Source organism: Protomyctophum bolini, assembly GCF_963924005.1.
Source record: "Protomyctophum bolini genome assembly, chromosome: 21".
Classification (NCBI taxonomy): Eukaryota; Metazoa; Chordata; class Actinopteri; order Myctophiformes; family Myctophidae; genus Protomyctophum; species Protomyctophum bolini.
In genome coordinates, this window is record NC_137882.1 from 4,571,638 (window position 1) to 4,583,879 (window position 12,242).

Sequence of the window (12,242 nt, forward strand, 5' to 3'; positions counted from 1 at the left end):
AGCGGTGGTAATTTTAACGTGCCGGTCCGGGGATACGAACCATAGCGACCTTCCGATATCAAGACCGCTCCGCAAACCGTTCGGCCACCGCTGCCCATGGTTCGCAGAAGTAATTTCTCTATGGAGAATAACATGGGCTCATCTTAAAATCGTTTCATATAAGTGTTGTGGTCCAAAGAAAAACAAGCTGTCTCGGTGTTATTGTCAGGGAGGTGTCTCTGTATCGTTTGCAACAGTCAGTCACTCATATATGATACAGTCTGTTTCTAGCGAAAATGTAACAAATTCAGTAGCAGTAACGTAAGTGTTTTCTCTCAGTCAGTTGATTCTTAATATCCATATGAGTGAAACGGCCGGGGTGACATGTTTCTTTTTCAAACACGGTTCTAAAATGAGGCGATCTAAAATCCCCCCCTATGGGGATTACAATGCAAATAAAAAGTACATGAACCTGTGGATTTGCGCCCTCTACCGATATTGACGTCAGACTTCAGTGCTCTATTAGGTGAGGTAGGATATGAGAGGAGTGCTAGGGAGTGAAGTTAGAGTCTAAAGAGGTGAGTTTTCGGGCGGATACCTTGTGAAGGAGATAAGGTGACTAACTGAGTGTGAACGGTGGTGTGGTGTGTTGTGGTGACAGAGTGGCAGTGAAGGAGACAAGGTGACTAACTGAGTGTGAACGGTGTTGTGGTGACAGAGTGGCAGTGAAGGAGACAAGGTGACTAACTGAGTGTGAACGGTGTTGTGGTGACAGAGTGGCAGTGAAGGAGACAAGGTGACTAACTGAGTGTGAACGGTGGTGTGGTGTGTTGTGGTGACAGAGTGGCAGTGAAGGAGACAAGGTGACTAACTGAGTGTGAACGGTGTTGTGGTGACAGAGTGGCAGTGAAGGAGACAAGGTGACTAACTGAGTGTGAACGGTGTTGTGGTGACAGAGTGGCAGTGAAGGAGACAAGGTGACTAACTGAGTGTGGTTTGTTGTGGTGTGTTGTGGTGACAGAGTGGCAGTGCAGGAGCTGCACAGTGGTGAACCAGGGCAGCGGTGTCCTGTGTGAGGTGTGTGAGCGCCCCCGCCTGGCCACTCGTCCTCCTGTCATCGCCCCCCTCTCCTCCCTCCCAGGGTCTCTGGGCGGTTGCCAGGTTGGTCTTCACTACGTCATCCTCTTTGGTCGTAATATTTACTTTCTCAATTCAAGTCAGTGTTTACAATAGAAGATATGATTACAAATGTAAGTCTTGATGATTAATTGTCACACAAGTAATTGCGATGAACCATTACTTTAATTGTGTTTTTGTTTGTTTTTGCATTGAATATTAACGTTACAATTTGTATTTCTGATATATATTGATATAATATGACAAATAACTTGAATTACAATACAAATAAATCACTGACACATTTAATACAAATGTACAACAACAACAACAAGCGTTTTTGAACCAAAAACATGATACTACCAAACAGAACCTGGCATAGCAGTGAGTTCTCATCGTCAGTCATACGACAGAGAATGCATTCTAAACGATGAGGACTTCTGTTTGGATCGTGTTCTAGCCTTGGCACCATTTCATTTAGGGTATATGATCCTGTCGGGAGCGGATGATATCGTTACGTCATGTTGTAGTATTGTTTTGTAGTCATTAGGATGATATCGTTACGTCATGTTGTAGTATTGTTTTGTAGTCATTAGGATGATATCGTTACGTCATGTTGTAGTATTGTTTTGTAGTCATTAGGATGATATCGTTACGTCATGTTGTAGTATTGTTTTGTAGTCATTAGGATGATATCGTTACGTCATGTTGTAGTATTGTTTTGTAGTCATTAGGATGATATCGTTACGTCATGTTGTAGTATTGTTTTGTAGTCTACAGGCAGGAACAACAGGCGGCAACTTTATTGAGGGAAAAGGAAGGTTCCTTCATTTTTCTCAATAAAAGCTACAGGCTACGAGAGCTTTTATTGATGAATCAATAAAGTTGCCGCCTGTTGTTCCTGTCTGTCGACTACAAAACAATACTACAACATGACGTAACTATATCATCCTGATGACTACAAAACAATACTACAACATCCGCTCCCGATCAGGATCATACAGACTTTTGAAACCGAGACCAGGCTTTTCCTCCGAGGTGGTGGAAAGCCTGGTGAGGCGAGGTTAATCGTGTTCTAAAGCCCTTTGTGTGTGCCGTTGCTCAGCCTCCTGTCTCTCAGTGGGTGTGTCAGGAGTGCACGTACGTCAACCTGAAGCCAACCCTGCAGTGTGAGATGTGTGCGTCCGTCTGCAAGGAGCCGGCTGCCGCAGCCTCCCTCCTCGTGGAACCGAGCCCGCCACAGCCCAAACCCAGGGTCCAGGAGCCGGGCCCCCCGACGCCCAAACCCAGAGTCCAGGAGCCGGGCCCCCCACAGCCCAAACCCAGGGTCCACAAGGACCTGGAGAGACAGACGCTGATGAGGGACGACGGACTCAAACTGATTCATCAGATAAGGGTAGGATTCAGGAAATAAGTCTTGAACTGTCATAAGTGAATTCGTATTCGTCGTCCGAACTATAGTATCGATATTGTCTTTAGGAGCGCATGCCATGTCGACGGTAATGTTATATACAAAAACTGTTTACGTGTAGCTCTGTCTTGTTGTCTTGAATGCTGCTGGAGGCTGCCATGTTGTTTTGTCTTGTCGCTGCTCAACACGTCAGTTTGTCACCTCCCCTTTCACAAGAAAAGACCCTGTGATATTGGTCAGATATCATTTCATAGGGTGTAGGAGGGTTATAGTAAATAATAATAAAGAAATCGCCGTAAAATTTTAGTAAACAAATACATATTTAGCCCCCTGTTCAAATGCCCTCGCCCCCCCTGTCCAAAAAGTAGTACATGAAGAAAAAAAACAACACCCAAAAAACTAAAGTTGTCCTTTAATTAACAACTGGAATCCTATAGGGTGCGTTCGTAAATGTGCACCCGGCCGGAATGTGCTCATTCGTTTTCATCTGGGCGGTGGTGAGGTCACAGAGCATAAATATTACACCTTCCTGTAACATTGAAAGGTAATTCCTAACATTAGCCTACCTGCTGTTGGTCTACACGTTTTCGCCGGCCGGGGAGTGGCTTCGAGTCAGTGACGCACGCACACTGGACAACCCCTACTTCTGAGTGGGTTCGGTCAGTGTGGGCACACCCGGGGCACGGCAACACACAGGCCCCTTTTCCACCGGTTGGTTCCCAATGGGAGCCGGTTCAGTTCTTTTCCACCGTTTGTTTCCCAATGGGAACCGGTTCAGTTCTTTTCCACCGTTTGTTTCCCAATGGGAACCGGTTCAGTTATTTTCCACCGGTTGGTTCCCAATGGGAACCGGTTCAGTTCTTTTCCACCGGTTGGTTCCCAATGGGAACCGGTTCAGTTATTTTCCACCGGTTGGTTCCCAATGGGAACCGGTTCAGTTCTTTGTGGTTCTTAGTCCATGAGCCAGAGCTCCAAAATTGAAACGTTAATTATGAATTGAGTGGAGCAAAACCATACCTATATTATTAGATTGTTATCACCATTAAACTTCCCCAATTGAGTACTTACACGAAGACAAAGATTTATTATTGTATTACAAATTTTACATTTTTAAATGTGCAAATGCTGCATTATGTAGGAATATATGCAAAATAATCGAAAATATGAAAAAGTGGAAGGGTTATCATGTATTCATTTACTTGTATTGATCCTATAAACAATTTAATATAGGGTATAGTTTGCCCACCAATTTTGGAGCTCTGGCTCATGGACTAAAAACCAAAAAAGAACTGAACCGGTTCCCATTGGGAACCAACCGGTGGAAAAGGGGTCACAGAGTGCACTGAATAAACAAACGACAAGAGGGCACACCAGTCAGTGTGCTCAGTGTAAATTTTCCGAACACACCTTTTAGTTTGACCGGCTTTCCCCAGTATGTGAGTAATGTGCTATATTGACCTTTGACCCTCAGGAAGCAGAGAAGAGAGGCTTCTGTCCAGAGGAAGTGTACGCCGCCCTCTGCCTCTGTGGAGGAAGTGACAACATCAACCCCTGTGATTGGCTGACGTCGGAGCTGCCTCACCTGCTGGACGAAATCTGCGCCATGGCACTTTCAGTCCAGCAGAACTACAACGCAGGGGATTCTGGGACGGAGGGTACCACCGAGGGGAATGGAGGCACGTTGGCGCCATGTAGTCCTAACGCCCTCCAGCTGTCCAGGGCGGAGGCCAAGCAGGCGTGGCTGGCTGTAGGGGGCGACACTGAGAAGGCAGTGACACAGCTGCTGAGAGACAGACAGGCCAAGGTAACGGCATCTGATGCTATACGCTCTCATGTGCTATTAAAGGTCCATAGACTGATTGTCTTTCTTTCTCTCTATTTTTGAGGGCCACTAGTCTCTCCTATATTCAGGTTTAATGTTTGTTTGTTTTTAGTTCAATGTTTGCTAAAAAACGCCATTGACAATGAAGGGATGATTTACGTCATATTGTCCCTCATTACGTCATATTGTCTCTTTATTGTTAATGGCATTTAATGTTTGTGTTGGCACCGTTTGTTTAACATCACCATTACATCACCTAATCAACATGAGTTAGACTTTAATACATCAGTGACTCATTTTAGTTTACTGTAAAACTCTCTCCCTCTCTCTCTCTCTCTCTCTCTCTCTCTCTCTCTCTCTCTGATGGGTCATTGTAGCATTACAGTAGCCAAGATCCTAGTATAAATCATATAAAACAGTGCTTTGAAGAACACAATGTTGCAACATGGACTTGTCTTTTGTTTGTTGGAAAAACGTTAATCTGTATGTTGTGTGGTTGTCGCCATGCGTGCGTGCGTGCGTGTGTGATGTGTTAGACCAGTTAGATGAGAGAGCTGCGTGCCCTGGGTTTTAATCTGTGTATGTTATGTGGTTGTCGCCATGCGTGTGTGTGGTGCGGTGCATGCATGTGTGATGTGTTAGATGCGCCTCCTAGGTTTCATGTGTTTCTTTTTTCTTTTTTTTTTTACTTACATTTTTATTGGTTTTCAAGACAAGACAGAAAAAACGAACTTACAATACATATAACACCACAGACGTACAAAACAGAAAAATAAAAAATAAAACCGGCATCGACATTGCGTTTCCAAATGTTACATACGGTACATTTTTCTAGGCATTTACAGTTGTCTCTCCTTCCCCTATATCCATTTGTCCATTTGTCCATATCCATTTGTCCTCCAATTTTTCTTCCTGTAGCCTCAGACGGTGTGTCAGTTTCTCCATAAAAGGGTTTCATGTGTTTCATGTGTTACCTGTAGATGAGAGAGCTGCGCCTCCTGGGTTTCATGTGTTTCATGTGTGTTGTGTTACCTGTAGATGAGAGAGCTGCGCCTCCTGGGTTTCCGGGAGACCAGCCAGTGCGAGGAGGCTCTGCGTCTGAGCGGAGGTGACATCAGAGAGGCTCTGTCTCTGCTCCAGCGCCCCCTGCTGGAGCCCTTTCACCAGCGCATCTGGAGCGAGCAGCCGGAAGCTCCGTTCGACGCCAAACATCCCGACAAGCAGGTTAGTCAGTCTGGTGGTTTAAGAGAGACACACACCCTTAACAGTTCATGGCATGTTTACTGTACACAGGCATGGTATTCAGGTAAAGGTATTCAGGTATTCAGCCTAACAGAGTCCTGATTTAACCTTCTGTGCCGCTGTGAGTAGGGCTCGGATGGAATCTTTCCTTGCTCCCTGTCCTCGAGCACTGGATGCCTCCAAACTCAAAACGTCATAGAAGGATAACTTCCAGAAGCATGAGTTCAAGTCCGTTGCTCTCCCCTTGTCCCCCATACAGTATATGGGGACTAGGTTGGTGGAGGGTGTGTAGAGCCCAGGATCACATTATATCCATGTCCCCCATATATGGGGACTAGGTTGGTGGAGGGTGTGTAGAGCCCAGGATCACATTATATCCATGTCCCCCATATATGGGGACTAGGTTGGTGGAGGGTGTGTAGAGCCCAGGATCACATTAGATGATTGACACAGGGGTGAAAAATGGGTTACAAAATCGTGGGATAGAAAATATATTAAAAAAAAAGAAGGATAACTTCCAACGGTGGATACTGAGGTTATGGGGCGGTTTACATCTCATTACCAGCATCTTTTTTGCAGCCGTTAAACCAGCAAAATAGCACTCTCTTCTTGTGAAGTGTTAGGCTTTAGAGATAAATGGTCATTTAGTAACAGAATGTGTGGTAAACACGGTATGTTTGTCTCGAGTAAAAAATACGTCTTCTTGCCCTGAAGTGGGAACCAAAGTGGGCGTATCACTACTCAGGTTGGAAGATGCAGGTGTGATAAAAAATAAACATCATAAACAATATGAAGAACGGAAGTGGTTCTGGAACCAAAGTTATTTTGGTGGAAAGGGGGGGGCACAGACTGTGTTGTTTTCGTCGACTAAAACTAAGACGCAAAAATGTTCGTTGACTACCTTTTTCCACTGACGAAAACGAAATGGGAACTAAATAAAAAACTAAGCTATGATGACTAAAACTAAGACTAAATATACTGACAATTTTGTCACCAAATAAAAACTAGACTAAAATGTTAGGAAGGGACTATAGTGGACAAGAGATCCAGTATGAGTCATTTTACAATTAGTTGCATGCTGAAAATAGCCGATCTACAAGCCCGCGACGCATTTTGGGCTTGTACATCGGCTATTTTCAGCAAGTGTGAAAACAGTCATTACGACGGCATCAAGGCCCGCCAAAATACGTTTTAGTCGACTAAATAAACTGTAGATTTAGTCAACTTATGATATTTATTCCGGGTGACTAAATTAAATGAAACTAAATGAAAACTATTCAAGAGACTGTGACTAAAACTAAAATCTAAATTTGCTGCCCAAAACGACACTGGCCACAGAGACGCAGGGGGGGACACGGCGGTACATGGAATGCACCGTTCTTATTTCTCCTCCACAGAGGCTGTGCAGACGGCTCCTGGCGCTGTACGAGCTGCCCAGCTGGGGGCGCTGTGAGCTGGCGCTGTCTCTGCTGCAGGAGGAGGAAGTGTCGTGCTCGCTGGAGGACGTGGTGCAGGCCGTGAAGGAGTCCCAGGACCGCGACTTCATCCGACGCGTCCTCAACAACGAATGTCCCTGCTGCTTCTGTAACTACCCCCGCAGCAAGGTGTGTGTGTGTGTGTGTGTGTGTGTGTGTGTGTGTGTGTGTGTGTGTGAGCGTGAGCGTGATTCTGGAGGCGGGCTGTGTCTTTGATTTGTACATGGACCAGGCATTCCAAGATAAACATTCTAAGTATTACTTGGAAGAAAAAAAACCTGGGGTATCGCTGTAGATTTGTCATATTGATATCCGGAAGCCTGGGCCGTGTGCATAAACTGACCATGAGTGGCCTAAGAATAGCTGGCATGACAAAAAGCAAAGCCAAACAACTTGCCAAATACTGTTCTGTTTGGGCTGTTATAGGCAGTTTGTCTGTGTGGAGGAGAAGGTGCCATGTGTGAACATGAACTGTCAACCCCGTTATATTTGTTTCCTTGTAAAAATTAATTGTAAATTTGTGGATTCAAATAAAGACATTGAAATGTGTGTGTGTGTGCGTGCGTGCGTACAGATGCAGTCCCTGACGTCGTGCCAGTGCTCGGTGTGTCAGGAGTGTTTCTCGCAGCACTTCACCATCGCTGTGAAGGAGAAGCACATCAGAGACATGGTGTGTCCCGTGTGCTCCGGGCCCGACATCAACGATGCCGAGCAGCTGGACAGTTACTTCTCTACCCTGGATATACAGGTAATAAACCCTGGATATACAGGTAATAAACCCTGGATATACAGGTAATAAACCCTGGATATACAGGTAATAAACCCTGGATATACAGGTAATAAACCCTGGATATACAGCTAACAAACCCTGGATATACAGGTAATAATACTAATAAAGCAGCTGGACAGTTACTTCTCTACCCTGGATATACAGGTAATAATAAAGCTACAGTCTGTGTGGAGTGTGCATCTTCTCCCCGTGTCCCCTAGGGTAGGTACCCTCACATGTTCTCCCCGTGTCCCCTAGGGTAGGTAGGTACCCTCACAAAAAACATGCAGTAATCCTGGTCTCTAAACTGCCTCCCCCTGGCCAGCCGGGGCGCCTGATGGATGGACGCGCTACGTCCGGCCAGGAAAACTCCCCCCTGTCAGGTGTAAAGGAGCAACTTGGACACTCAGGCATGAAGGAAGCATGAGTTCAAGTCCGTTGCTCTCCCCTTGTCCCCCATATATGGGGACTAGGTTGGTGGAGGGTGTGTAGAGCCCAGGATCACATTAGATAATTGACACAGGGGTGAAAAATGGGTTACAAAATAGTGGGATAATTTTTTTAATTTTTTATAAAGCTACAGTAAGTACTGTAGAACCAAAGGTTCCCGTGCCATGTGGCTCATGGTTAGGCATGGATGTCACAATTACACATTTACGTTGACGATTCATTTTCACACAAATAATTGTCATTAGCGGTTTTAATTGTGTTTTTTGGAATCAAACTTTGGATCATTATGAATAGCATTAAACTTTCTGTTGGGCTTTTAGACTTCGTAATCACAAATAGCACAAGGCAGATATGACAAATGACTTGAATACTGTATAAGAAATTACTGACAAATTGAATAATTTTATACAAAATGTAAACGAAATAGCGGAAATAGTATTGCTTAAAAGCTTAAAATCGTTTTGTTTTAATCAGCAATGATGTGCAACAGCCTGACTCTACTTTGTAGCGACTCTCACAGTCTTGCTATGGGTCCTTGAAATTTAAATTGTATCAATGATATTATTGTTGACATTGTTTGTCTAGCTGAAGGCCTGTCTGGAGAACAATGTATTAATGATATTATTGTTGACATTGTTTGTCTAGCTGAAGGCCTGTCTGGAGAACAATGTATTAATGATATTAATGTTGACATTGTTTGTCTAGCTGAAGGCCTGTCTGGAGAATGACGTCTACCACCTCTATCATAAGAAACTGACGGAGCACACTCTGATGATGGACCCCAAGTTCCTCTGGTGCTGCCTCGTAAGTCTACTGATTCAACATGGCATTGTCATTTTAAGTTACAGTGTTGTATAATGTATAAATAATGTCAAACCACGATCTCACCCAAACACGGTGAAATTGCACGGATTGTAAATTCCGTACATACACTACTAGTGAAAGCCACGCCTTCACAATATGTACGGATTTGGGGGTTTTCTAGGCGTGTACTGTATGTATGGAAATGCCAATCTGTGCTATTTCACCGTGTTTGGGTGAGACCGTGCTGAATGGATTATGGGGCAGTCATTCCAAGCACCACTTCTTCTTCTGTTATATATACTGTATATGTTTGCTGTAGTGGCATAGTACAGTACAGCGTAGGAAGAGAGGATAATATGAAATGGCTCAAACCCATGATGTTGCATTTTATGGATTTCTGACCCTCACTCGTTGATTCACCAGGAGGGGGTGCTGTTTACACACATTGTACTCCTGTGGGGTGCAGGCATAAATTCTGACATACTAACAGCCTGACAGTCATTAGTCCGACATGGCGACACCCTACTATTCCCCTAACCAGGCTAACCCTAACCGCAAGCACGAAGCAACGCATGTCGCAACGGGTGATTTGCACACATGTCAGACTTTTGGTGTGTCGGATAAGCGTGTGTTCACACATGCGTGTGTGTGTGTGTGTGTGTGTGTGTGTGTGTGTGTGTGTGTGTGTGTGTGTGTGTTCTTTCTGTCTCTCCCAGTGCACGTTTGGCTTCATCTACGACGGAGACCAGTTGAAGGTCACCTGTCCATCTTGTAACAAGAGTTTCTGTTCTAAGTGCAAGAAGCCTGTAAGTCCGTCCGACGGTTTTTACGTGCCTGTCCTCAAGGCTACATGTTATTAACATAACATGTTGACCTTTTCTCCCCTATGGGATGCCTTGCCTCTGGCATTGAATGAATGAATTAAACTTTATTGACAGCCGTAGCCAGTAGATGACAAACAACAATTAAAAATATACAAAACAGTTACAAATAAATACATTGGTTTATAAAACTCTAAAACTCTCCTAAAAAAAGAATAATCTATAGGAGGCACTCGTACCAATGTTTCCACATCAAAGAGCGGTATCTAACAGTGCTAAACCTAGGATTAGTCAACATCTTAATCACGTTATTATGTGACCCATCAAGTCTGCTTTTAAAGCTGAACATGAGGTTTCTCAAGAGAGAGCCTGGAAGGTGGTTAGACCAGAAACATGCTGAATCAGTTGACTGTTTTAAGAGACTCCTAAAGACTCATTTATTCCGTGAATATTTCTCCCATGTACGTACCTTTTGACCTGATTCATTTTATAGCCCTAATATGTCTTTGGTCTACCTTATGTTTTTGTTCTGCTCATTTATCACAACTGTATATGTTCTGTGTGTGTTCTGTGCTTCTATTTGTTTTTACTGTGTACTGTCAATTGTTCAGCACCTTGTAGCTTTGCTTCGAAAGGTGCTTTATAAATAAAATGTACTTACTTACTACTTACTTTTACAATTGTACTCACTGTTGTACAGTAGATCTGTAGTTGAAGCCTCAACTCATGTTGTCATTAACCCATTCTGACCTGAGATCAGATTCATACGAGGTTTTCACAGGACACACACTGGTCTGATTAACCCATTCTGACCTGAGATCAGATTCTAAAAATGTCAGTCGTTCTTCGATTTTTCAAAAATAGCAGACCTACAAGCTCGTAGCGCGCCACTCGGTGGCGCGCTATGAGCTTGTAGATCTGCTATTTTTAAATAGCTAAAGCACGACATGATGCTAACACCAAAACGGGTTCCCGTTCAGAATGGGTTAATGTTGTTATCGATTGTGTTTAGTTATTGATAGTTTAATAATAAATACAATGTTGTCTCTCTCCTCCCAGTGGGAAGTTCAGCATCAGGACATGACCTGCGATCAGTTCCAGCAGTGGAAGAGAGACAACGATCCAGAGTATCAGAAGCAAGGCCTGGCCTGCTTCCTCAGAGACAACGGCATCAGTCAGTCTCTAGAATAACACGCTTCTATGCTTCTATTCTATTCCAGTGATGTAAATAGGTTTTCAATGTAATGAGTCCCAGGATGCAGGGATGATCTTTTAGAAATGAGTCCCAGGGACATTTTATGAGTCCCACTTCAGCAACATTAGGAGTCATATTTTGCCATTTTTACAAATTGCAGCATTTAACTCCCATTTCATTTTATATGGTTATAATGTGGTTATATTCATGTAGAAAACAGAAGAAGAAATGGTTATTATAACTAAAGCTAGCAAAATAAACTAGAATAAAAAGTAGTGCATCCCGTGGATGCAGAGGTCGTTGTTTTATTGCGTCCCTTAACTATAAACTGCGTTTTGGGATGCAAAATGCAGCCTATTTTAATCTCTGCTCTTCCATTCCATATGAATTTTTATTTGGGGAAAGGGGTCCCAGATTACAGTGAAGTAAGTGGCCCATACCCAAAGGCGGGGTTGGCGAAAGGGCCTTTCTGTGTGGAGTTTGCATGTTCTCCCCGTGTCCCCTAGGGTAGGTACCCTCACAAAAAACATGCAGTAATCTTGGTCACTAAACTGCCTCCCCCTGGCCCAGCCGGGGCGCCTGATGGAGGGGAAAGGAACTGGTTGGAATAACGTGTTCCTTCCACGCGCTACATCCAACCAGGGAAACTCCCCCCTGTCAGGTGTAAAGGAGCAACTTGGACACTCAGGCATGAAGGAAGCATGAGTTCAAGTCCAGAGCTCTCCCCATGTCCCCCATATATGGGGGACTAGGTTGGTGGAGGGTGTGTAGAGCCCAGGATCACATTAGATGATTGACACAGGGGTGAAAAATGGGTTACAAAATCGTGGGATAAAAAATAAATAAAAATAAGTGGCAATTTATTTTTTAATAACCCCAAAAACAAAGTCATCCAAGAGGTTGGCATGTACTGTAAATGGACACATGGACCTGTTGGTATTCATCTAACCACTGCCCCCCCCCCCCCCCCCTCCTCTCTCTCCCCAGCGTGTCCTCATTGTAGGTTCCAGTATGCGTTAACAAAGGGAGGATGTATCCACTTCAGCTGTTCCCAGTGCAGGTACCAGTTCTGCAGCGGCTGCAACAACCCCTTCCACACTGTAATTATCACTTTATTATTACTTCATTTATTACTTTATTATTTTCTCAGATATAATG

The 12,242-nt window shown here is 44.1% G+C and overlaps 1 protein-coding gene across 5 annotated transcripts in view; it reads left to right on the plus strand.

Moving 5' to 3' along the window:
• The window catches only part of LOC308336662 (E3 ubiquitin-protein ligase RNF31-like), a 28,794-nt gene that overhangs the window by 11,867 nt on the left and 4,685 nt on the right, over positions 1-12,242 (plus strand). For all 5 annotated transcript variants that reach the window (XM_080794140.1, XM_080794138.1, XM_080794142.1 and 2 more), the window contains 10 exons: positions 1,001-1,140; positions 2,201-2,491; positions 3,978-4,310; positions 5,367-5,552; positions 6,968-7,174; positions 7,620-7,793; positions 8,970-9,068; positions 9,785-9,874; positions 10,949-11,063; positions 12,072-12,184. In XM_080794140.1, the coding sequence (XP_080650266.1) occupies positions 1,001-1,140; positions 2,201-2,491; positions 3,978-4,310; positions 5,367-5,552; positions 6,968-7,174; positions 7,620-7,793; positions 8,970-9,068; positions 9,785-9,874; positions 10,949-11,063; positions 12,072-12,184 (1,748 nt within the window). The remainder of the gene's footprint in view (positions 1-1,000; positions 1,141-2,200; positions 2,492-3,977; positions 4,311-5,366; positions 5,553-6,967; positions 7,175-7,619; positions 7,794-8,969; positions 9,069-9,784; positions 9,875-10,948; positions 11,064-12,071; positions 12,185-12,242) is intronic.